At 37.6% G+C, this 24052-nt stretch overlaps 3 protein-coding genes across 4 annotated transcripts; 2 read left to right on the top strand and 1 right to left on the bottom strand.

Annotated features, from left to right (window-relative positions):
* The first annotated feature begins 1808 nt into the window (after window positions 1-1808).
* Window positions 1809-15302, top strand: LOC135612666 (sister chromatid cohesion protein PDS5 homolog C-like). Of its 2 annotated transcripts, none has more exons than XM_065109230.1 (15): window positions 1809-1976; window positions 2097-2258; window positions 3062-3265; window positions 3381-3562; window positions 5214-5340; window positions 5413-5586; window positions 6375-6425; window positions 6519-7319; window positions 9336-9446; window positions 11379-11464; window positions 12400-12451; window positions 12557-12643; window positions 12712-12755; window positions 14093-14167; window positions 14242-15302. In XM_065109230.1, exons 2-15 carry the CDS (start codon window positions 2157-2159, stop codon window positions 14792-14794), a joined length of 2649 nt encoding a protein of 882 aa, XP_064965302.1. In that variant the 5' UTR covers window positions 1809-1976; window positions 2097-2156; the 3' UTR covers window positions 14795-15302. The 2 variants fall into 2 exon arrangements, with proteins under 2 accessions (XP_064965302.1, XP_064965301.1); XM_065109229.1 differs by having other exon boundaries at window positions 2082-2258.
* Window positions 15303-18061: 2759 nt separating this feature from the next.
* LOC103985163 (bHLH transcription factor RHL1) lies at window positions 18062-21552 on the top strand. The gene is made up of 8 exons (XM_018825748.2): window positions 18062-18713; window positions 18817-18909; window positions 19006-19143; window positions 19360-19425; window positions 20166-20231; window positions 20493-20561; window positions 20644-21042; window positions 21180-21552. Exons 1-7 carry the CDS (start codon window positions 18183-18185, stop codon window positions 21004-21006), a joined length of 1326 nt encoding a protein of 441 aa, XP_018681293.2. The 5' UTR covers window positions 18062-18182; the 3' UTR covers window positions 21007-21042; window positions 21180-21552.
* A 995-nt stretch (window positions 21553-22547) lies between these two features.
* LOC135611779 (WRKY transcription factor WRKY71-like) lies at window positions 22548-23685 on the bottom strand. The gene is made up of 4 exons (XM_065107408.1): window positions 23575-23685; window positions 23191-23505; window positions 23000-23116; window positions 22548-22929 (listed from the first exon to the last, which is right to left on the bottom strand). The coding sequence occupies exons 1-4, from the start codon at window positions 23644-23646 to the stop codon at window positions 22660-22662; spliced, it is 774 nt and encodes a 257-aa protein (XP_064963480.1). The 5' UTR covers window positions 23647-23685; the 3' UTR covers window positions 22548-22659.
* Between the last annotated feature and the right edge of the window lie 367 nt (window positions 23686-24052).

Here is a 24052-nt window from a genome sequence, read left to right as displayed (position 1 = left end):
ACTTTCGGGATCATCAACAAATGTGAGGCAAATGTGTGTTATTATTAAGCCAAATCAGGATAACGATATTGTATTTATTGAATTCTAAATGCTCTTTAACTTTCTTAAAACATATGTTATCAATTATACATGATCGGTGTCAGGCGATTGTCATTATATAATTTAAGTATGCAATCCAAACCACTTACTTATTATCAGTCACATGTGGTTGACATGGCTTTAGGCGATCGACATATTAGCTCGAAATCTAGGGTGATAATGGTTATAAGAATATCAATTTTTAACGATATCTTATTATAAATATGCTTTAACTTTTTATAATGTTAAAGTTATGATATCTTTAATTCCTAATTTGTATTTTTTGAGTAAGGATGCAACGGACGTTGCATTTTAAATTTTTGAATCACTTAAAAATTATAATGTATAAACATGGTGAATCTTTTAATCATCTTTATTAATGGAATGTCATCATAAAAAAAATTATTGATTTTATATTTTAATAATAAATTTGATGAACTAATATTTTTTAATGAATAAATATGCACTTCTAATAAAAGAAGACAGACAATCCCGATAGATCTAATGTTGAAAGTAGATTAAAATTGGGTAAAAGCTGAAATTGGATTGAAGACTGAATTAGACTAAATTTAGTCCATATATTATATTGTCCATCCTAGACAAACTCATTCTTGCCAAATGATGATAGTACCAAGTATTAGTTATATTATTAACTTGTAAGAGCATGGTATTGGTCAAACATATTCTTTAACTTTTAATTTATTATTTTATGTTCAAACCTATCACCATATCCAAATACTCGGGCTTAATTGATCTATCAATTTTGTTAATCTAAATAATTAGTAAAAATATTTAATTTAAAATTAATTATAATAAATTCATCAAACTTTTATAAGTTAATTTAAGTCTTCTCCGATCGGGATGTATTTTATAAATTCTCTTATTTAATTAATCTTTGTCTTGATTTTTTTTTATAAAGAAAGTGTAGGCTTTTCTTGGGTATAAAACATTCATTTTTTTGGGTAAAGTAATCATTTCTTAATTAAATTATTTTTCTTCGAAAAGATTCAGTATTTGAATACAAAATAAGTATTTTAAAAATACTTCCTTTCTTTCATTTTTGAAATGACTATTAGTATTAACTTTTGGATTATCAGAGTTATCATGTCATTAGTTTAGGATTTCATGAACGTCGTCGTCGTCGGTCGAAAAAAGATTATTAATCGATATTAGTATTATGAAGATTGATTTACGGTGGATATAAATCGTAGAGTGAACTATTATAAAAATATTTTTTCTCAAGTAAAATATAAAAAAATATAACATTATGCTTGTTCTAATATTATTTTATAGCAACGAACTAAAAAAGATGAATATTTTTTTAACTTCCATAGAAATTCTCCCTCAACCAAATTATAATTTTCAGACCGAAAAAAAAAATTTCTTTCTATATTCCAAGAATACAATCTTTATTTTCTTTCTCGATGTAATTTTTTTGTTTCATTAATTTCATTATTTCTCGAGCTAAATTAATATCCCAATAATTTAAAATGGATTATTAAAAGAGTTTTTTGGGACCCATTATATTATAAATTGAAAACTTACGATAACAATAAGCAAAATGGGTAAACCAAGTGGGGGCAAAAATGCCCCCCCACCAAAAAAACAGACCCACCGCGAAGTCGAAGGAAACCCGTTTCGGACGTCAAACGTCCCTCGGTAAATCCGATTGCATAAACTTCCTTCGGATCCGACGGGTCCGGCTTGGCTTCAAACCAAGTAACCCATCCCCCCCCTCTCTCTCTCTCTCGCACATCTCTCCTCGAGCGTTCCATTTCGCTCTCTCCGCTCGCCTCACGAGACGCATCCCCTGACTCATCACTCGTTCTCCCGATTCCTCCCGCACGCAGGGCGATCGAACCGAGGCGAAACAGATCATCCCGGACGAGAGAACGAAGGCAAGAATCAAAACCCTAGCCAGCGGAACCCGAGATTTCGGTCTCTTTCTGGCGTCTTCTGTTATCGAATCTTTTGCCATTTCTTCCACTGATTCGGGTTTCCAGGGTTTTGTGACCTAGGGTTTGGAGGGCCTGAGCGCTACGGTAGATCGAGGAGCTTTGTGTCTGGAGCTTGGAGCAATGGCGAGTAAGGAGAAGGACCTTGAGGATCGGCTCCGGGAGGTCGGGAGCCGGCTCGCTTCGCCTCCCTCTGCCGTCGATGAACTCCTGCCGCTTCTCGACGTAAGCCCTAGCTGTCCTGGTTCTTTTCTGTTTCCTCTGGCTCTATTTCCTCTGAACGGTAACATTTGATTACCCTCTTCTCCAATGATCGTGCCAAGATTTGAGTTGATCCAAATGATAGAGTCTGTGAATCGTGTCATCCCTGTCTCGTTGTGGCTGTTTAAGTGATTATAGATGCAAGTGGTCCATGCTTAAACAACGTTTAGGCTTTTGATTCATGAGTTGTAGTTTAAACATTTGTTATCGACGTTGATGCGTAATTCAAGCTATTTCATGTGTTCAGTGGCAAATTGTTTCTGCCCAAGGTGTTTCTAGACTGCAGAAATTAGAAGATATTGGTTTTTGGACAATCATTGAAATGCTGAAAGCTAATTTAGTTGCTCGTCAACTATAATATTTTCTCCAGATGGAATTTCCATCTCTGCCGTCTTATGTTTCTCTTCCATTGATGGCTTGTTGATGTTACCTGCTACTAGGTGGTTTTGGTGTGGCATCAAACCTGTGCCATTTATCAAACGTTTTTTTTCCCCCTCTGAACCCTATTGTGAACTTCACGGAGGACCATCTGAAGCTGTTTCCGTTGCAAAATGACACATCTGTATTACTCTTTGAACATTTTTCGACACAATAATGATATCATCTAAATGATTAGTTGATCATAAAATGTACTCTCCAAAACCATGATATTTTAGTTGCAGCACACACCGTACCGTTTGTTTGTGGCTTTGTGCTTCTTTATGTAAACTGTATTGTATATTGTTTATGCATGTCGCAAGACACCACTCTGATCTTTCATGTTTCAGCAAACTGAGAGTTTGTTATCGAGAGTGGACCAATCTCCAACACAATCAATGTCAAATGCGCTTAGGCCCTCAATGAAAGCACTGGTGGTTAAGGAGCTCCTGGGACATTCAGATATTGATGTCAAAGTGGCTGTTGCTTCTTGCGTCAGTGAAATCACAAGAATAACAGCTCCAGAGGCTCCATATGAAGATGATCTAATGAAGGTTATTTGTAGCTGTGTTTTTGTGTTTTTTCATGTAGCTGATTGTAGGTTCACAAATTTGCACAATTTTTATGTATTATTCTAAAAACTTTTGTAAATTTGTGTTTGATGTTCAGGAGGTGTTTCAGAGGATTGTTCAAGCCTTTGAAAATTTGGATGATGTGTCAAGCCGTTCATTTCCAAAGAGAGTTTCTGTTCTCGAAACTGTTGCAAAAGTTCGGTCGTGTGTTGTGATGTTGGATCTTGAATGTGATTCTTTAATTACAGAAATGTTCCGACATTTCCTAAAGACAATAAGGTAACAAAGTAAATGGATATTCTATTTTGTTTGCTTTTCCATTGTTTCCTGTTCTTCACTTCAACTTGCATCCAGTAGTCTGCTGTTTTAGTGTTGCATTAGTCCCTTTAATTTGTTGGTGTCACTGACTGATCACTTGCCCCCAGTGTTCAAGTGCTATTTGCTTTTTAGGGGTTTCAGATGAAGTAGATAATCTAGAGCCTGGATGGTAGTTTAGGCTTTTACCTAGGTGTTAAAGGTCAGTTCTTCTATGTTGTCCACATTTGCTGTTACAGATTATTGAAAGTCATGGGACGAGAGAAGTTTTAGTTATTATGTATTTGTCAAAAGTTAAAACAACTTCAATTATTTTTTTTTGTTTTAATTTCCTATGCTTATAAAAAGAGACTTACAAGTCTTACTGACATATTTAGAAATGGATTAACCATACATTGAGCTAGTTACCTGGAGTATTAGTTTATCTACGACACAGTGCCATTTGTAAATAGTATTTATCAGTTGAGCTACATGCTTTATAATAGTGTATGTTCAGCAGTTAGTACCTCTTTTATTATTTGTCATAGTTGTGTTCTTAATAAATTTAAGTGAATTTTGTGAAGTTCATGACTGTTAGCTATTTTTCTTTTGAATAAGCAACTCCATTGGTTGTTTTTACCTTGGTCACTTTCTAGTTCGCCTGGACTTCTAAGGGCATCACTGCCTGGTATTGTGTTGGCTGTTTAAGAACTATGACCTTTTTATTACTAAAACCATATATTATCATGTTTAAGGATTTCACACCCGACTGCATGTTGGTTTAATATATAGTTATACAGAAAGCATTTCATGGAACCCAGAATCCCTAAATAGATAGATGCATGTTTATGCATCATTTATGCCTTTTTTTTCACAATTTGGTATGTGTAGTATCAGTAATTGATATGCCCTGAAATCTCCAGCCATGTTACAGAACTTGGGCTTCTAACTTTGATTGATATAGAAATGAGATTTTCATGAAAAAAATCCCTTCTGCGAATCATCTTTTGGCGCAAAGTGCAGCTCTGTTATTTGGTGCACGAGTGATTACAGGAAAAGACCCTGTCATGAATGACTGAACTTACCTATGCATAGGTGTTATTGACTGAACTCTGAATCATGATTTATGTTGGGTCTTCAAATATTATCTCCATTGGCTTAAACGTTCTTTGCAGTGTTATAGACTTTTGCAAACATTAAATATTCTGTTTTTAGCATATATTGATCTTATTTTTCCATAATGAACATTATAAATTTAAAATCTTTGAATGGCCTTTTGCCTGTATATTGAGTGAAATTTGGTGATTTTATTGAATCCGCTTTCTTGAATTACCTTTGCTGTGAAATTTTGTGACTTTTAGGCTGGTATATTAATTTAAAGTTGCTTCCAACTCATTTTGCCTTAATTAGTTGCAACTTTTAGTTAGTTTTATGTTTTAATTAATGGATAGACCATCGCTTTCACTTGTTCATCGTTCTGTCACATGCAAAGAAACTTCCTTACGATATTACTGTTTATATTTTGTTTGAATCCTTGTAAATGATCAAAGATTTTTTGCTTATGTTATACTTCTAGTTTTTTTTACCGTTATTATTCCAAGATAACACTTAGAAACTGATTTGTATATATTTACAGGCCAAATCATTCGGAAAAGATATTTTCTTCAATGGAAACCATTATGACACTTGTATTAGACGAGAGTGAAGATATATCGCCTGAATTAATTTTATGCCTTCTGGATAGTGTAAAGAGTTATAACAAAGTAAATATCTATCTCCTAATTTTTACTGGTCCCAGGAACTATTTTTCTTATCTACCTTATGCTTGTCCTCAGGATATGTTGCCAGTTGCACGCAGACTAGGGGAGAAAGTTATCAGTAAGTGTGCTGGGAAATTAAAACCTTATCTTGTGGAATTATCTGAATCCACTGGCATGCCTTTAAACACATATGGCGAAGTTGTAGCCTCTATATGCCAAGAATGTTTGGATAGCGTTGAGCAAAATGACGTAAGTGCTTCTGGCAACTCTCTCTATATGTCATTAATCATAAAATCCATTTTGGCATTCTGCGATGCCAAAAGTTGAACATGCAATATAGACCAAAAAACTGCTGCTTTTTTATTATCTTGAGCACCTGCACCCTATTATCGTTGTCCACATAATTTTAAGCTGCATGATACTAAATGATTATCTTGCCGGTACTCTAAGCCAATCTGTGCATGCACATACTTATATAGTTCTATGTCATACTAGGGAATAAGAATAGTTTGCACTCATAGACTGACTATGTTTCTAGAATTTTTTTGTTCAGATTAAACAGTCAATTTTGTTGTCTATTCATTTCGTGAGAATATATTTTCCAGTATTTTGGGTACTAGCACATAATGCACTTATCTCTTCTGATGTTATTTTCCTTTGGCCTTAATCATTATGTCGATGCTTCACATATGTTTTTTGGAAGCCTGTGTTTTCAAAATTTATCTATTAAGAGCTTTGATATATGTCTTATCCAAATCCTCTGACCTCATCATGTTGTAGATGCTGTGTATTTAGAAGTCTGCCTATGGGAATCTTTGTTATGTATGTTCTCTTGATTTCTACATCATTAGTTTGTTCACTCAGCTATTTGTTATCTAACAGTGAGTACGTTGTTGATCAGAGGGAATCAAATCATGGCTACTGCTATTGAATATAATATTTTTGTTACTCTCTAAATTTTAGTAGAACTGAATGTTGGATTCAAATTATTTTATCATTTCTTCGCTTTTTGATTATTGATATTTTTATTATTTCAGGTAGATGACAGCAAACAGTCTGAAAGAACTGTGTCTGATGAATTGGTTCAGGTGCACTTTTGTATAGATGTTTATCACTTATTACACTTCATCAATGTAATTTCATTTAATTTTTACAACTTTTTTTAAATTTTTTTATTTTAGGGCTCTGATAAAATGGAACAGGAAGTTAATTGCCCTGAAGAAGTAACTTCTACTGAGAAATCACCAAAATCAGTGATGAGCAATGGTACTGTCCGGATGGGTAATGGCGGATCAACAACAGAACCTTCTTCTCCAAAGCAGGAGCCTGAACCTTCTTGTCCTGGTGATCAATCCAAAAGGGCGAATGCATCCAACAGGGATATGTCGGTTAACTTGGAGCCTGTGGCTGGAAAGCCAGATGCCATCTCAGATGTTAAACCCAAGAAAACTAGGGGCAAGCAAACTACCTTGTCTGATTTGAGAAATAGCGGTGATCATTGTTCTGACTCGATTGGAAAAGAAGTACCTGGTAAACATGACTTGGTGTCTCTATCTGGAGCAGATAGTGGAGCTGTTAAAGATGCATTGCCAGCGGAAGCAGAGATCCCTGTTGCAACTCGGCGTAAACGAGGCAGACCTAGTACAAAACTAGCTGCAACAAGGCATGATGACGGTGCAGTAGCTGCACCATCTGCTTCCCCTTTGCAACAGAAGGTATCTGAGATGGGGGAAAAAGCTATATCTTCCAAAGATTCTAACTTACAGAAGGAATCTGATGGTATCACTGGTCCTGAAGACATTGAAGAATCACCAATTGGTACAGGAGACTCAGAGGAAAAATCCCGAAGGCAGCAAAATAGAAAAAGTTCAACAAGTAAGACTGAACGTGAAGATTCATCTCAAAAATCGGGAACATTAAAAAATAAACAGCAGGACAACCTCAAAGCCAAAAAAGATAAAGCTGGAGAACCAATTTTGAAGGTAACTTTATTATATTGTATCGTCTATTATTCATGTAGGCTTCTCATGTTGACCATATTAACAAGTAACAGATCCTTGTATATTTGTTGCCTTAGCCTCAAACATCTTTGGATTCATCTTGGAAATGTACCTACACTTATTTTTGAAAGAAAAATTATTATTTTTGACCTGTTTCTGCTTTTCTTATTCTATACTCTCATCTAATTAGTAAATTTTGTTGCGGCGATTTGTACCCTTTTAATCTGTCTTTGATTATAGATGTTTATATTCCCTTTTTTGGGTAATGTTAATGCTTTTCTTGTATTAGTCTAATCACTTCGCCAAGTGTTTGTGCTTGAAAGCCTCGTAATATCTTATCATCTTGTTCTATAAAACACTGATATTATGTTTAAAATTTTAAGAAATTGGTACTTTTGATATCTTTAGAAAGCAGTTGTGGTGACTGTAAAAACTTTTGTTTATTGGATAACTGAAAAGATATTCTCTAAGTTTTTCCCACCAATATTTATAGCTTTGATATTTCAAAAAACTGTGGAAATCAGATTTTGGCACTAGACTGTTATCAAGGCTTTTCTTTTTCGTTTAATAAATGCATTGAATGGTGTTTATCATATAAAATTTGCCAACATTATGCAACTTTATCTTGTTTCACATGCTTTAATTAGCTTGTGTGCATGGATGTTGAGCAATCTTTACCTTGTATGATCTATTCAATGCTGATAAGTTGAGGAAGTCTAGGGTGTAACTGTACTTGTTAGCATAGTTAAAAAACGGTTGGATCGTTATGTACCAAGCAATGTTTACCAATTTGACCAGAACCCAGCACTTGGACTGGGTGATTTCTCCCAGTTGGGTCCAAAACTGTTTTTTTTATTTTTTAAATATTTCCAGCTCGCTGTTTATAACTGTTTAGGCTGTCAACAGCAGGTCTCTTTGGTTTGTACCAACCATTATATTGGCATATCACATGTCAATACAACAGGATGTACTGGACCCATATGAATCCGTCCATGGACCAATTCGGGTCCAGTATTGTGATTTTGAACCATGCTTGTGAGTAAAATAAAAATGTCTGATTTATGAAGTCTTAGTTTCTATCATCAATGACCTCAAGGTGTATCTGCTTTTTCCGGTCCTTCCACTGGTCCTGTTAAATGAAGTAGCCTCCATTGATAACAGCTTCAACATTCCTATGGTGCATCCAAACTTGCTATTGCTAATATTCTTAATGTTCAATTATTCCACATAAATTAGTTTTATTCAAGTTTAAGAAGACTAGTGCTGAAACTGTCATAATTGTCATATGACAATCATACTGTTTGTGCTCTGATTGCTATTCTTATTTCTTCTTAGGTCAAATATAGTATACACTATACAGTGTTAGTACATTTAAAATTTACTTTTAAGGGTTTGATATCTCCTTTGATACTTTTCTTTTTGGATAGCTTCAATGATGATTGGTATGACTCTCCGGTAGTTGCATGATATTATGCTACTGATGATTCTTTGTCCAAAGATTTCATTACCTTTAGGATGACTCTAGAACACAAGTTGATTTGACAAGGTTTTGTGAATGATTTGACAAATATAAGTTTGTTAAATTCTGTCAGGCAGGAAAGAATTTCCTGATCTAGTTGACAAATAGAACATTTTGCTCTTTTGGTTTCGGTTTAAACTTACATAAAAAAGAAGCAACTTTGGCAATAACTGACATCTAATTATGGGGAGCAATGGCAATTATAGATGCTTATCAGATATTCTATTACCTTCTCTTTGATCACTGTTTATGAATATATGTGGTATCTGGTTTCTTTTTTTTTTCTTTGCTGTATTTCGTTTGTTGTCCTAGGCTTGCTAGACAATTTGTTTTTGTGTTGTGAAATGATCTATCTTTTGTTTTTTTGGCAGATACTGTTTCCCCAACATTCTTACATTAGAATATTTAGCATCAATATCTGCACTCATGTTGTCTAATAAGGAATGATCAAATTCTTATTTCTCTGGCATCTTATTCAGGAAACAGTTTCATCCTTAAGGTCTGCTGCAAAATCACCTAAAGATCAAGGCATCTTGGAGGAGAGTGCTAAAACTAAATCTGGTAGGAAGCGTGAACATGGTGGCAGAGAGGTGTGTATATATAGATTCTTTTTAGTATCAGTTGAGATATGAAAATGTAGAAGTGTATTAATGAAGCAACATATATACTTAGCTTCTGCATCCCATGACACTACTTGCACTTAAAATGACTACATTGCACTGCTCATCTTCTGTGATGTGTGTATGAAGAATATATATATATATATATATATATATATATATATATATATATATATACATATATACATACATATATATACATATATACATACATATATATACATACATACATACATATATATACATACATACATACATATATATACATACATACATACATACATATATATACATACATATGTATATATGTATATATATACATATATATACATACATATACATACATACATATACATACATATACATATATATATATATATATACATATATATATATATACATACATATATATATATATATACATACATATATATATATATACATACATATATATATATATACATACATATATATATATATACATACATATATATATATATACATACATATATATATATATACATACATATATATATATATATATATATGTCTGTGGAGGATCATGCAGGGACATGTTGCAAGTTTCTTCCTTTGCTTGGTATTTCAGAGGTGGTATAATACATATCCAGTTGTCATTTTTGGCTTGGTTCAGTTTTGCACTCTTCGGAAATATGAAGTTCTTCAGCAGAGGCTTCGATGAGCATATTCATAGTGTCGTTATTCTTGTGCAATTCAATCATGTAGATGAAAATTCAGTTTACGTGCTTATGATTGCATTTTGTTTTGTAGTCATAGCCAGCTTATGAAAGTAAAATATGTGATTTCTGGCTGCAATTGTCCTATGTTTTTTTTAAATCATCAGCGAGAGTAGTCGGAGAAAGTGGCTGTTTTGGCAAGTAGTTGTTTTTGTATGTGTTGTTCTTAGTAATTTACACCGACATGGAAAGTCAGGAATTAGGTCTAAAAATATGGTACACCAAGTAGTATCGTTGTGCATGTTCTTTTGATCTCTTCTATTTTGCTTGCTTTAATTCTTTCTTTTTGTTAAGGTTTGCTGATAGGAGGGTCTCATCATCTAGGAGGTGAACATGCCAGAAGTATAAGTATTTAACCATTACTACCTTACATGTTTCTTTTTTCATAGTGATGAAGTTCAATTTTGTTGAACGTCGTTTGGAGTTGTGTAGTATTTTTTTTATTATTTTGTTATTGGAGGGCTAAGATTTATAGATTGTATGTGAAGCTTAATAAAGATATACATGCACATATTTGCTGTAGTTAAATGGCTAGTCTGCAGAAGTTTCGCCATTGATCAGAAGTTTGACGGGTTACGGGGCTTCTCCTTCCACCCTTTAAGAGAAAATAATTAATAAGCCTAGTAAATTGTTTATTTTCAAACTGGATCATAATGGATCAAATTCCCATTTATTTAGTTTTCTGTGCCAATCTTTTTGACTATTTGTTAACTAAAGGCCTAAAGGTTGTCCTTGGATTGGGTATATTGAGTGTTAGCTCTTGGATGCTCACTTTAACTTGACAAGCATCTTGCCTTTCATTTTTTATTCATACTATTGCAGTTTGGTTTGTCACTCTTTAGTTTTTACCTTATGTGTTCTTTTTTGTAGCAGTGGTACATTTGGTTGGATGTTACTACCCCATAGTTTTAGTTTGTTCTAGATCTGTTAGACGTTGGAACTCTTTGGTTAATGTGTTTTTGGAGTTGTCATTCCCTTTCTTGTGATGAGAAGTTCTGATTTAGGCAACTAGTGAACTTCAGACATTTGCTTTTCAGCTTTGTGATTTTGATGTTTTGTTATCTATTTTAGTGTTTGTTGTCATCTTATATTATTTAACCTTTACAGCCTATAGAGGTTTTAATTTTGTTGCTCTTGTTGATGTTAGATTTCTGAAACACCAACTGTCAACAAAGAGCTAGACGGTGGTCTTGTTGGCTCCAGAATCAGGGTATGGTGGCCAATGGATAAGAAGTGAGTTTAACTTAATGTGTTTCAAAAGAACTATTCAGACTTGAATGAACTTTTATTGTCTTATTTGCTGTTAGTTGATAATGGTGATATTGATAACAAGGTTTGCGTTAGACAAAATATTGATTTCTTGTTAATTTATATATATTCTGTGATGTTGCTCATGATTTATTGGAATAATGTTATTGTTACAGAATACAATATTATGGACATGTTAATATATCTGCATTGCCATGTTACTAAATATTGTTCTTCGTATTCGGTGTATATTTATTTCTTATAATTTATTATAGTTCTTTTTCTTATCATTTGCTTTGCTATGGTCAGCAGTTCAATGTGTAACTTCTTTATCGCCAATGTTTTTGCAATTTTCTTTATTCGACTTGTTAAGTTCTTTAATGTTTTCTCATTACCATGTATCATTAAGTTCTTTTCCCATATGATAGATTCCAAGTGATTGCATAGCCATATTTTAATAATTGGAGCATAATCCAACAGAGGAAGTTGATACTTATGGAAGATTTGCTTTATCTACGTTTTAGTTAGTTTGTACTTAGAAAATGAAACTTTTGATGTATCTGGTCTAATGCAAGCAGGAAGCAATACTGATTGCTAGCTGACTTCTTACTCGTCTGTTCAACATGAGTGCTAAGCATATTGAGAATTAAATCGAGTTCATGCTGCAGAAGTGCAGATTGATTTGGTTTTGTTTACTTTGCAAATTTAGCATTATCATGGGTTATCATCAGTTTAAGCCCTTCTTAGCTCCCAAGTATGCTCCTGTAATAGGTCTTTGTTCTTTTGTAGTGTTTTTGTTTAGTGAGACTGAGTTGGCATTCCTGAGTTCTACATGATATTGCTTTATAGACTATTTTGTCACTAACTGTTGGACATATTTGTTACTTCTGCATTACATCAATATTCTTTCTTTAATGCAGATTTTATAATGGTGTTGTTGATTCTTATGATCATGCTTCCAAAAAGCACAAGGTAAAAAGTCATGACAATGCTGGATTATGTGTATAGTTTCTGTTGACCGTGTTGTTTTTTTTAGTACATGAATTATATTATACTTATGTTGTTTTTGCTGTTCAGATTGTCTATACTGATGGAGATGTAGAGATATTATTGATGAAGAAAGAACGCTGGGAGTTTCTTAAGGATGATAACAAAAATGATATGGTGGGTCATAATTTTCATCTCTTTAAATGTATTGTCTTGATGCTAACTTCTGCTGATTTGATTTGCAGGAGCAAGCAAAAGATTCTAGTAATTCTGATGCTGCTTCAGAAGAGTAAGCATTGTTTTTAGCTGAAGCATTATTTAGAACTAATACTATTATACATTTTTTTAAATATTTCAATTTCATTATTTAGAGCTAATACTATTCTGTATTTATAAATATTTCAATTTCCTTAATTTTCAACTGTAGACTTTGTCCGTTTGAAACTTGAATAGGTTTGTTTTTATCACCATTTTACATATCCTCTATGATGCCCCATCCATTCAGGATGGCCTAAATAATAAAGATCTATTGGTTTTGCAACAATAATGAAAGCCTGGACAGAGTTCTCTCTTCCATGACTTGATATAATCATTTTTGGGTGCAACAATAATGCAATAGTAGGTCATTTTTCTTACTTTTGGGATTGGCTCTGTGGATCCTTCCCAACATGTGCCTTTATTGTGGATAATAGTATGCTAACCCAAGGGTGATCGTTTTCTTCTTTCTATTTCTTCTGGCCTTTTTTGGTCATTTTTTCTTTTTGTTAGCACCTTTTCTATGATTTGACACAATGTGCTTTCTTTTTACATTCCTGTGATCTTCTTTCAACTTATAAAAGCTTAGATGGTTGTCCTCCATTTTATCCAAGGAATATAAAAAAGTTATCCAGTTTTGATGTCCCAAATAGGATCTGATAATCAGACTGCTTGGTACCAAGGTATTTTCTAGACTACTGACCTGGCTGATTTGGCCTTTCAGCATCAGACCAACTTGGGAGAATGTTTTATGATCCATATTAGGTTATAAGTTTGAGTAGATTGGCCCTCTTTAGGGTCTGGTTTTTCAAAGAGAATCTCTTAGATCAATTTGTGCCAAACATGTGTATTGTTGCTTTATCACATGGGACTTGTTACATTTACTCTGTCAGATGTTCTTTATTTTGCCTGTTACAGAAACTTGCATTGGAAAGAAACCCCTAAAATTTACACATTGTTTCTTACTACATTTCCCCTTTTATTTTCTGGTAGAATATGTGGTTTCTTTTGTGTTTCTATAATGTAATGGCGTAACCAAATTGTGATCTTTCTTTCTGTTAGGGAATTGATTTCCTAGTATTGTTCTGTACTTAAGTTTTCTGCAACATGAGGTAGCTCTAATGACAAGAAATTTGATTTTTTTAATTAAAAAAAAAGAATCTGCACATTCCATAATGATTTTTCTCTTGGGTTGGTTTACATTGCTATCTAAGAGAAGCTGTTTAGAAACAGAAGATTATTTTACTAATCTTGAAGGAATTTTAACATTTCAAATGATGAAATAGAATGTAGTTTTGTGAATATTGACAACATAGTGCTCTATGCCAAATGTTTTTGGTGTTTGATTCTACATATTGCCATGTGAATCAGGTCAAAAAGCAAAAGAATGAAAACAAGTTCAAGTTCCAACCCCAAGGAAACAAATACAGAGACACCTACAAAAAGGTCAATTACAGTACTAGTACTTATCCAATCTTTTTCATGTATATTCTAAGACCATATTGTCTTTTGTTGGTCAGTGGCAAACCATCCGGCAGTCGCCGTAAAGGTAGACCACGGAAAGCTGGTGTTTTGAACCTTGATGATGGTCCCAGCTCATCAAGTAAGGCAAACGAGAAGGCAACAAGCAGATCCAAAGATGAGGGTTCTAAATCTGATGTAAAGCTTAAGGATGACGCCAAGTCCACAGTTGATAAGGCTGATAAGTCTACCTCTAAAACTGGAAGTCAGAAAAAGGATAATGTTCACAAGTTCATCAGAAATTCCATTGGTGGCACTCCTAAATCAGCCAGCAAGTTAATGGATGATACTGTTAGTGCTGTCAGCAAGGTAAGAAAGGATACTTCAAAAAGTAAATCTAGTGAAGACAGCCCAAAGACAGGCCAGAAATTGAGGGGCACCACCTCTCCAACAACTGGTAGTGAATCAGAAGCGAATATTGATTTTGAGAAGGGGAAAGCTAAGGTTCGAGAGTCTGAGACAGTGGCAGAGTTGCCGTCATGTGCAACACCCAAGGCACCAGAGAGTGAAGCTTCGGCTGGGAAGAAGCGCAAGAGAAGGGGCCAAACTTGAGTTTGCAAATATTTAATAGTTTATATGCATAGTCATCATTTGGTTGCCACTGTCACGCCGGTGGATCTATCACAGGATCATTGTATTTTACCAATTGCTTGCCAAGAACCCACGTGGCTGTTGATGAGAAGTTGCAAAGTGGGTGTAGGAACTCGTATATGTAGATCTTGTCTTTTGCCCATACTCCAATTCCCTTGGTAAGGGTGAAAAGTGCAAGCTTTTGGAAGCTTCAACAGATTGTAAGGTAGCTTACAGTTGGTCTATTTATATAGTTCTCTTGGCAAAATTACCTTCTGAAAATTCTGACCAGGCCACTGTAAAACCAGTTCGGAAGTTCTTCATTACGGCCAATTTGTGGAGTCTCTCGTGCTTTACGTGGTACATCTACCAAGTCATTAGATAGTGTGAAGTGTAGCTCAGGTGAAACTTCATATTTTGGCCATCTGTTTCATTTTGTAGCACAAAAGTATGGAGTATGTTTGCATCCATAAGATGGGAATTTCTGCTAGTTTTGTGTCCTATTGTGCCCTATTATGCTTGCACAAATCTCAGCTGCATTTTACTCTGCTCAACGAGTTCATGTATTGGGCTTATTATGCTTTACAGTATTCTCTGCTGCATTTAACTCTGCTTAACGCCTTCAATTTTTTTTTATATTCTTACTGTACATGCTAAAATGTTGGTGATCTACTGCTGGGAAAAGCGAAGAGACACCAGAATGTTTGCAGGCTTAATTCCAGAGTCCAAACTTTCATCGGCTGGGCGAGGCCTGTTCGGTTGGGCATGCATGAGAATGTGCCAAGTTGATCGAGCATATTGATCCCCTTATGTCGGACATGCATCTGGATATAATTAGATGGTTCACTTATGAAATGATGGTTACAATCTTACTTTGTTTTGTTCTTTTTGTACCGTCATTTTTTGGTTTTCCCTTCATGATGGCTTTGATTTCTGTCAGCTGGATGCAGGTGAGTGATGTGAGAGGCTTGCTTGCTGGTTTCCTCAACCGCTCATCATCCTTCCAGCTAAAACAGCTATTTTCTCTTGTTAAATGATTGAAAATTCTTGATGAATTTGTAACCTTAATGTTCTCCAAGCTTCAGTGCTCATCACCAAAAAGTCTTTATTTGGTTTCTCTTTCTTTCTTTTAATCAAGTGGCTTCTCTCGAGGTTACATCTCCTTGTCAGAGTTGAAGGCTAAAACACTGTCGTTTTCTAGTCCGGATGTTGCGAAGAAATGAATCATGTTACACATGAGAAGATGCCTATGTGATTTAGCATGAATCTCATGAAATAGTACGAAGGAAATGTGATGGTCATTAGTCAATTATTCGCATGAATCTCATGAAATAGTATGAAGGAAATGTGATGGTCATTAATCAATCATTTGTTTTTTCTGTGGCTGCAGCTTTGTTCGACAAGCATAAAGGCAACTTTGGGACAATCATTCAATCATGAACTGACACACTACGGCAGCTTATTCCATTGTTTAAACGGCAGCCTTTTAGCTGGAAGCCATCCAAAATGTACTGCATAATTTAACACACAGACCCATCACCCGAGCTAGCATGAAATACTAATAATCCAAGGACCAAAAAGAGCTGTCAACCAATACGCCACAAATTCTACAAGCAATATCATATGCGTCTTTATTACACGAGAGCAACAACATTTCCCATTTCAATTCTACAAGCAGTATGGTCTCCCGCATTAACATATCAAATCCCGTGGAACCTGTGGGAGTCCAGTGTCTCTTCTAGAGAGGGAGTAGCACCCTACCGATGCTGGCTTTTTGCTGGTGTCGCAGTTTAGAAAGCTGCCATAGTCGTCAGGCAAAAGAAGAAACAAGGAAGGGAAGGGTTGTACATGATTGGCACAAGGATAGATAGACACCTACTTATTTGGTAATTATAGAGATTAAGCTATCTCCTGGCCTTCTAAGCCCTCCCTCGGTTCACTAACTCCACATTACTACTATACTTGTTCAGCACAGGGGGTCTTTTCACTAATAGGGAGTCATGACAAATATTAGAGGAGTCATGACAACATATTTTCACCTAAAATGCATAGAAACATAAGAATATATAATCACATCTTGAACCTTTAGATGGAATGATATTGATAAAAAAACACTTTAAAGATTGTCACTAGTGATCTCTTAAAGGTGTGTGTTACAAGTTGTCCTGCACTTGGTTCTCTGTGAGTTGCAAGGCTGTAGCTCTTCTGGATTAGCTTTATCCAGAGATCTTATGAGATATGTCAACTGATTAGGTCAAATTCAACTTTGATGGATCTCATCCATGATCTCTTTTATTTTTCCTTTCTTTCTGAAAGAAATATGAATTGCTTAATTAGTCAGTCTCACACAGGCCTCATCCAGAACACAAAATAGCAAAGAACTCATCTGGCCACCCACAAAAGTGTATCTCTTTCCATACAGTCAAAATTGGCCTACCAATTGGCCCCTTTGTTCCCTGTACATGAGGCATATGGTCTAAAGATGGACTATGCAGTGTAGAGAATTCAGAGTAGAAGCCAATTAGAGAATCTGGTGGAGCTGCTAAATAGGAGAAACATTCTCCTTGGAGGGTTAAGAATATAATTAGAATTGTTGCGTGTCTCATTGTTCATGAGTATACCATTTATGATATTTTTTTATACAAGGGAATATATTTACATAGTGATAACTGTAAGATCGTTTCTAATCACAAGAAGCCGTGACTATAAATAATAATATCCTTACTCTTTTAATCTTTGAATCATTCTACTTCCAATCGACGGTTCACCTCCACCTCGACTCCTCAGGTCAAGACACGTTATCCCCACCAACATCTAACAAAGTAAATACTAATTTTATTTTGCTTACAAATATATATATATATATATTATTAGTCTAATAATATTTTTTTTATAAATTAAAAGAATTAATAAATCTTTACATTGAAAAGGAAGTTAATCTGCTTGTAAAGGACTGATTGAGAAAAATTCATTTTTTTTTTTTGAATGCAATACCATTGGCCTAAATTTTATAAACAGCTATCAATTTGATGAGCTATGAAAATAATGAGTATTAATATTAAAATATTTATAAACTGCTTAACCCAAAATGTGAGTATTAATAGATAATTTACCTATGAAATGACATCTTTCACCACAATCAATCATGAGGTAGCTACTTCAACTAAGCTTGAGTCGACTGCGACGAAGAAACGCCGGTAACTGCGATCGCATTAGCCGCTTGGTTATCTTAGCTTAACTGTGGATTCATAAGCACGAAACGCACCACGAAACGGCCGCCTTCCCTTCCGCCTCCCGCGCGCGCGCACCATCGAGAGAGACGAAACAGAGCGAAACCCTATCCCTACCCCTAGATTCGGTGACGGAGGTGATGCAACGGAGCGGCAAGGACGTGCAGGGGATGGCGGCGCCACACGTCGCTCTCCAGGAGCTCCAGAACGGCGGAGGCGGCGCCGGCCGCGACGACTTCTTCGATCAGATGATCTCCGGCCTCGCCCCCGCCTGGCCGCCGGGGCTGGGGGACCCCAAGTTGCTCTTCGGGGCTGGCGTCGGCGGGAAGGCGCCGGAGGTGGCGTCGGCGGCAGAGGGAGTGCGCTACGTGCCCTACGACGAGTCCTCGCTGCTGGCCTCGCGGCTCCGGCAGCAGGAGGCCAGCAGAGGTGGGAGCTCGCTGACGGAGACGTCGATGCTGCTGCAGCTGGGTCAGCACAGTCACCACCAGGCGCAGCAGCAGTTGCTCCTCCAGTCGATCGCGCAACCGCCGCCGGCCGGCGGTGGAGATTCGAGGGGCTTTCTTCCGCTGCCGCTCTCTCTCGGGAGCGGCGGTTCCGGGGATTCCGGCCTCCTCGTCGACAGATCCCGAGACGAAGTCGATGCGCCTTTCAAATCCCCCCATCTCACCGTACGCTCTCGACGACCTCCTAATCTCCTTTAATAGCGATAAAAAGAGGGGGGAAAAAAACACTCCCTTTCCTGCTGAAAACTCGATCTTTAATGCACGGAAGGAGGCGGAGGGGCTTTACAGCAATGGATTCGGGGGATCACTCCAGCGGGCGATTCAGGCGCCTACCCAGCAGCAGCTTCTCCATCATCCCCAGGTTTCATGAACCATCATTTCTCTCTGTTGTAGACCGAAAAAGGAGACTCTTTTTTTGGGGGAAGTTGGGAATTAACCGAATTCCAAACCGTGTCAGAACTACGGGATGGGGCAGGGCACCAGGACGGGGACGGCGGCAGCTTCGGCACCCGCTTGCGGGGTCACGGCGCCGCCGAGGCCGAGGGTGAGGGCGAGGCGAGGGCAGGCGACGGATCCACATAGCATTGCTGAAAGAGTAAGTCTCATCGCTTTTCCATGCGAAAAATGGAATTTTTGGGGAACAATTCCTCCTCAATGCTCTTTGGTTTTTCCTGTCTTTTATTCTCTGTTCCAAACTTTGGACTCTTCTTGGCTGCGTTCATCCATTCTCTGTTCTAAACTCTTTGTCTTCAGTACCCTGTTTTAGCTGATTTGTCTTCTTGTTGGACTCTGTTTGCTTCCTGTGGCACAGCTTCGGAGGGAGAGAATCGCGGAGAGGATGAAAGCCCTGCAGGAGTTGGTGCCCAACGGCAATAAGGTTCGCACCATCCCCTTCGTTCCCTTCTCCCTCCTATACTCCTTTCGTGAGCAAACTAATAATCTTACATTATGATACTTGTTCACCTTATGTAATTTGTCCTTGTTGGAGAAACAAGATTCCATCTTTAACAACTACATCTACCATATTCAGAAGTGGACAATGTAGATTTCTAGTACTTGGAAGAAGAACAACCTGCCATCTTTTAACTGCTTTATCTACCTTATCTAGAAGTGGACAGTGTAGAATGTAGATTTGTACTCTTTGGAAGAACAAGATGCCATCTTTTAAATGCTGCGTCTAACTCATCTGGAAATGGCAATGTCATGGAAGAAAGAGATGCCAATGTTTTAACTGCTACATCTATCTTATCTAGAAGTGGACAATGTAGATTTCTACTCTTTGGAAGAAAAAGATGCCATGTCTACTCTTTGGATGCTGTCTTTCACTGCTATATCTACCTCATCTGGAAGCCGACTATGCAGATTTCTACGCCTTGGAAGAACAAGATGCCATATTTTAACTGCTGAACCTACCTAATCCAGAAGTGGACAATGTAGATCATCTAACAATGACTACAAACATGAAAAAGATTTATATAGTCAAGTTAAAATGTCAAATAGAAGTAAGAGGAATGTGTGCTGAATATCCATGCATTTTTAGTGTTCTCTACCAGTCAATTCCCCAGCAATTGCCTTCCAAACTTGTCAGTAAACCTTGCATTATAATTTTCACTGCAGACGGACAAGGCATTGATGCTGGATGAGATCATCGACTACGTCAAGTTCCTCCAGCTCCAAGTCAAGGCAAAAACTTCCCTCCCTCCTCACAATGCCTCAAAAGTTTTCCTTGGCTGATACTTCGTCATTGTTCTTTCATGGAGACTGATACATTAACGTAGTTAGCCATTGGCTGATGCTTTTATTGATATGCTAGATTTGCACACAGTACAGTGATCGTGCAAGTGCTGCCACTATGTGGTTCTCAGATGACTGTTTAAGGAGTATGTTGCTGCTTTATTGTGTACGGAATACTAATAGCAATTTACATGCATCGGTAACACACAGGTCTTGAGCATGAGCAGGTTGGGCGGAGCGGCGGCGGTTGCGCCCCTCGTGGCTGATATGTCTTCAGAGGTATTCGTTCGCTCTATCTTGACGGAGACTGTGCATGGCACTCATGTAAAGCAATCGGAGTAAATGTTCTACGTGGTGGCAGAACGGGGCGGGAGTCGATGGCGTGGTGGGCGGCGACGACGGCGGCATGACGGTGGCGGAGAACCAGGTGGCGAAGCTGATGGAGGAGGACATGGGGTCGGCGATGCAGTACCTCCAGGGGAAAGGTCTCTGCCTCATACCCATCTCCCTCGTCTCGGCGATCTCCTCGGCCGCCGCCTGCCATCCCCGGCCTCCTGGCTCCGGCTGCCTCGGCCAGCTCAACCGCCCGACGCATCATGCAGCTGGCGACGCACCTGCATCGCCGACCATCTCCGCGCTGACAGTGCAGTCCACTAACGGCAGCGGCACGGAAGCCGACGCCCCATGGCCGGCCGGGAGCAAGGACGGAGCCGCCATTCCTTGAGATGAGGAAGGCCCACGTCAAAGCTCTCTCTTTTGGGTATCTTCATCCTCCATTAGCTTTTCCCTTTCCTTCATGTCTATCTGTTATCGACTTTACTTTGCTTTCTCTTTCCTCATCATTCACAAGCATGCCTTTCCATTCGATTTCATTGGAAGCTTGTCGTTTTCATGTAGATGGATGGGATTTTGCAGTAGATAAATCAATATAATACAGTGGTGGGGTTGGAGGAGAATGTGGTGAGGGGGCAAGGAATGATGGTGGTGGTGATAAACTAAAGGAGATGTGGAGCGGAAAGTGTTTGGTAGTGGAAGTCGAGTAAGATGTAGTGCGTTAGTCTATTATTGGCTTGGGAGTGATGACTTTATTTATTGTCGGTTTGAGGGGGGAAGATAGGGTTTCAAGTTCTTAACACTAGAATGATTTTGATTTGTTGGGTTTTCAGGTGAAACTTAATGCAACAGTGATTATTAACTCATCGCTACTTGATATGTTATTTTAGTTGGTTAACTCTTTCGATTGGATAAGTTCATCTATTATTTTCTTGAAGTTGTTTGAAAGTCATTCTTGGTCGATATTTGGATACTATCAGTCCATTTGATTAGAAGTAGTTCTTCTAATCGGACAAGTCTTTTTATTATTTTTTTAGTTGTTTAAAATCAGTTCTGGACCTAGTATTTTGGTATCGCTAATCCATTTTTACTAGGTCGGCTATGATATTATTTATCACGGTCGGATCAAATGAGACAATTGACTCATTAGTTCGATATATATGATAACGATGTCATCCAAAATACTTAAAATATTTAAATCATCGGCAGTGCATCCATTTAGTCTTAATGTATCTTTTTCGAGTGCTATAATAAAATATAATTAGAAACAAGACCTATATGAAGTAGGCTTATTGTCCATTGCTATGATATAGAAGACTAAGATATGGCTTTGGTTTAATTTGCTTGGCAATGTGGATAATGTATGTATATATACGTATGTATATAGTTGTTTGTTTATAGTAAACTATTATAGTATTCTAAGCTCGGTTAGAAAGAAAATGCATTATTCTTATATGTTTCTCTAATATCAACAAATATACAAGGAAACACATCTATTTTTTTAGTTCCTAAATTATATGGTTACCATTCCAACTTTGTTACTGCTATAACACTTAACAAACACCAATGCTTATCGGGATGAATTCAAGTTCAATAACGAAAAACAATGTCTCAATTATTTAGGGTCGATCATATAGATCTTTTTCGATCGGTCATTACATGTTAAATTAAGAACATTCAAATAAATATTTCTTAAATTATTTTTGATAAAATCTCATTAGCTAATGTGGATCTAACCAATGAACTAACGTTCTCTTTGACTGAAATCTAGTATCCTAAATATTTCAGTAGGTAACATATGTTCAATGGGCACAACATATATATATAATATATATATATATATATATATATATATATATATATATATATATATATATATATATATATATATATATATATATATATATATATATATATATATATATATAAAGTTGCATGAGCAATATACAAGTTGGAATCTCGATTACATCCACCCGATCCTATATGAAATGAAGTTGTATTGGGAGCGCGAGGAAGGAAGGATACTGAGTACTCATTCGCACGCCTAGTTCGGAACCGGTGTCTGTTGCAGAAGTCTCTCGGATATGGCGGCAGCGATAGCAGCCGTGAAGCTTGGATCCTTCGTCAACGACGAGGCCATCTGGTCCACCAGGATCCTGTGAAACCCCGGCGATTCCTGGTTTCCGAATCGCTGCTGCAATGGCCGGCACGGGATTCCTCCGACGTAGAGTTCGTCCTGCGCAAGGTGTTTGTGGTTATGCTCGCCTTCATATGTGGCCACCAAGATCGATCCGTCTTCCGCACTCCTTTGCACCTAATGAATCCAACACAGCAAGTGAGTCGGTCTGTCGTATGGGACATGAGTAAGCTCGATCTTTCTGTACCTTCTTCTTCACAGGACATGAAGGAGCAAAGGAGCATCTGAAGTAAGCTCTGGGGAATGGGTTGTCTCTCGTCACCTTCTGACCGTACTTCCTCCACTGGTATCCGTCCTTCACCACCTGACAACGCCAAAACACCACCTGATCAATGCTCCTTTCATTTGCGACGTCGACCATCGATCGATGGAACTCACCAAGCTCGTGTTCTTCGGGTCGATCCGCACGTAGGACTTCGAGGCGTTGGGCACGGGATCTGCTCTCACTCTTTTGCATGGGTCGTCGTCACCTGCCGTGTTCGTCTCGATCCTCTTCCTCTTCGGCAACGCAGGCACGCCGCCGCTTAGAGCAACGCAGTCCGTGAGCATGTTGCTGACCATCTCACTAAGCCTCTTGTTCTCTTCACTGATCCGGTTCAGCTCGGCTTCTAAATCTCCAAACTGTGTGCTCGCCAAACGAGCCTCTTCTTTTCTCGAAGAACTCCCTTCGACCAGCACTGATCCACGCTCTCTCTGCATAATGTTTATGCATTCAGCTTCCCTAGATCGAGCAGATCATTGGCCGTGCAAGCTAAAACTCACCGAAACTTGGCCAGGAGACGGAAGAAGGCCGACGCCGAGGTCAAGGCTGAGAGTCGTCCACCTCGAATCCATCAGAACCCAAACAGAAGATATCCAACAGGTGTAAGGAGAGGAGTGTTCTTATACAAATAAGATGGAGACTCACAGGAAGTTGTGCAGAAATGGTGAGGTAGGAGACGCTGCATCACCAACCAGACGTCAGCTTCTGCATGTCATCAATTCAAAGCAGACTGTAACTTGGTGCACATCTCTCATGCGTCTCTTGAAATCTATCCACGACAAGTTGGGATAGGAAAGAACACAGAAGCCATTCACCGGGGATCGGGAGTCAAAGGAAGCATTGCGATAAGTTGACAGTGACCTTCGATCATGATGTGTATTATATCTCGAAGCGATTCAATTAACAACTTTGAAGTCTCGTCTATAGGTTGATAGGTCAAACCTGTGGTGATCATGAAGGAGCCACTAGACCTACTAC

This window comes from Musa acuminata, chromosome BXJ2-5, assembly GCF_036884655.1.
Source record: "Musa acuminata AAA Group cultivar baxijiao chromosome BXJ2-5, Cavendish_Baxijiao_AAA, whole genome shotgun sequence".
Taxonomy (NCBI): Eukaryota; Viridiplantae; Streptophyta; class Magnoliopsida; order Zingiberales; family Musaceae; genus Musa; species Musa acuminata.
Note: the sequence above shows the minus strand (reverse complement) of the source record. Positions and strands in the feature narration are given on the sequence as shown.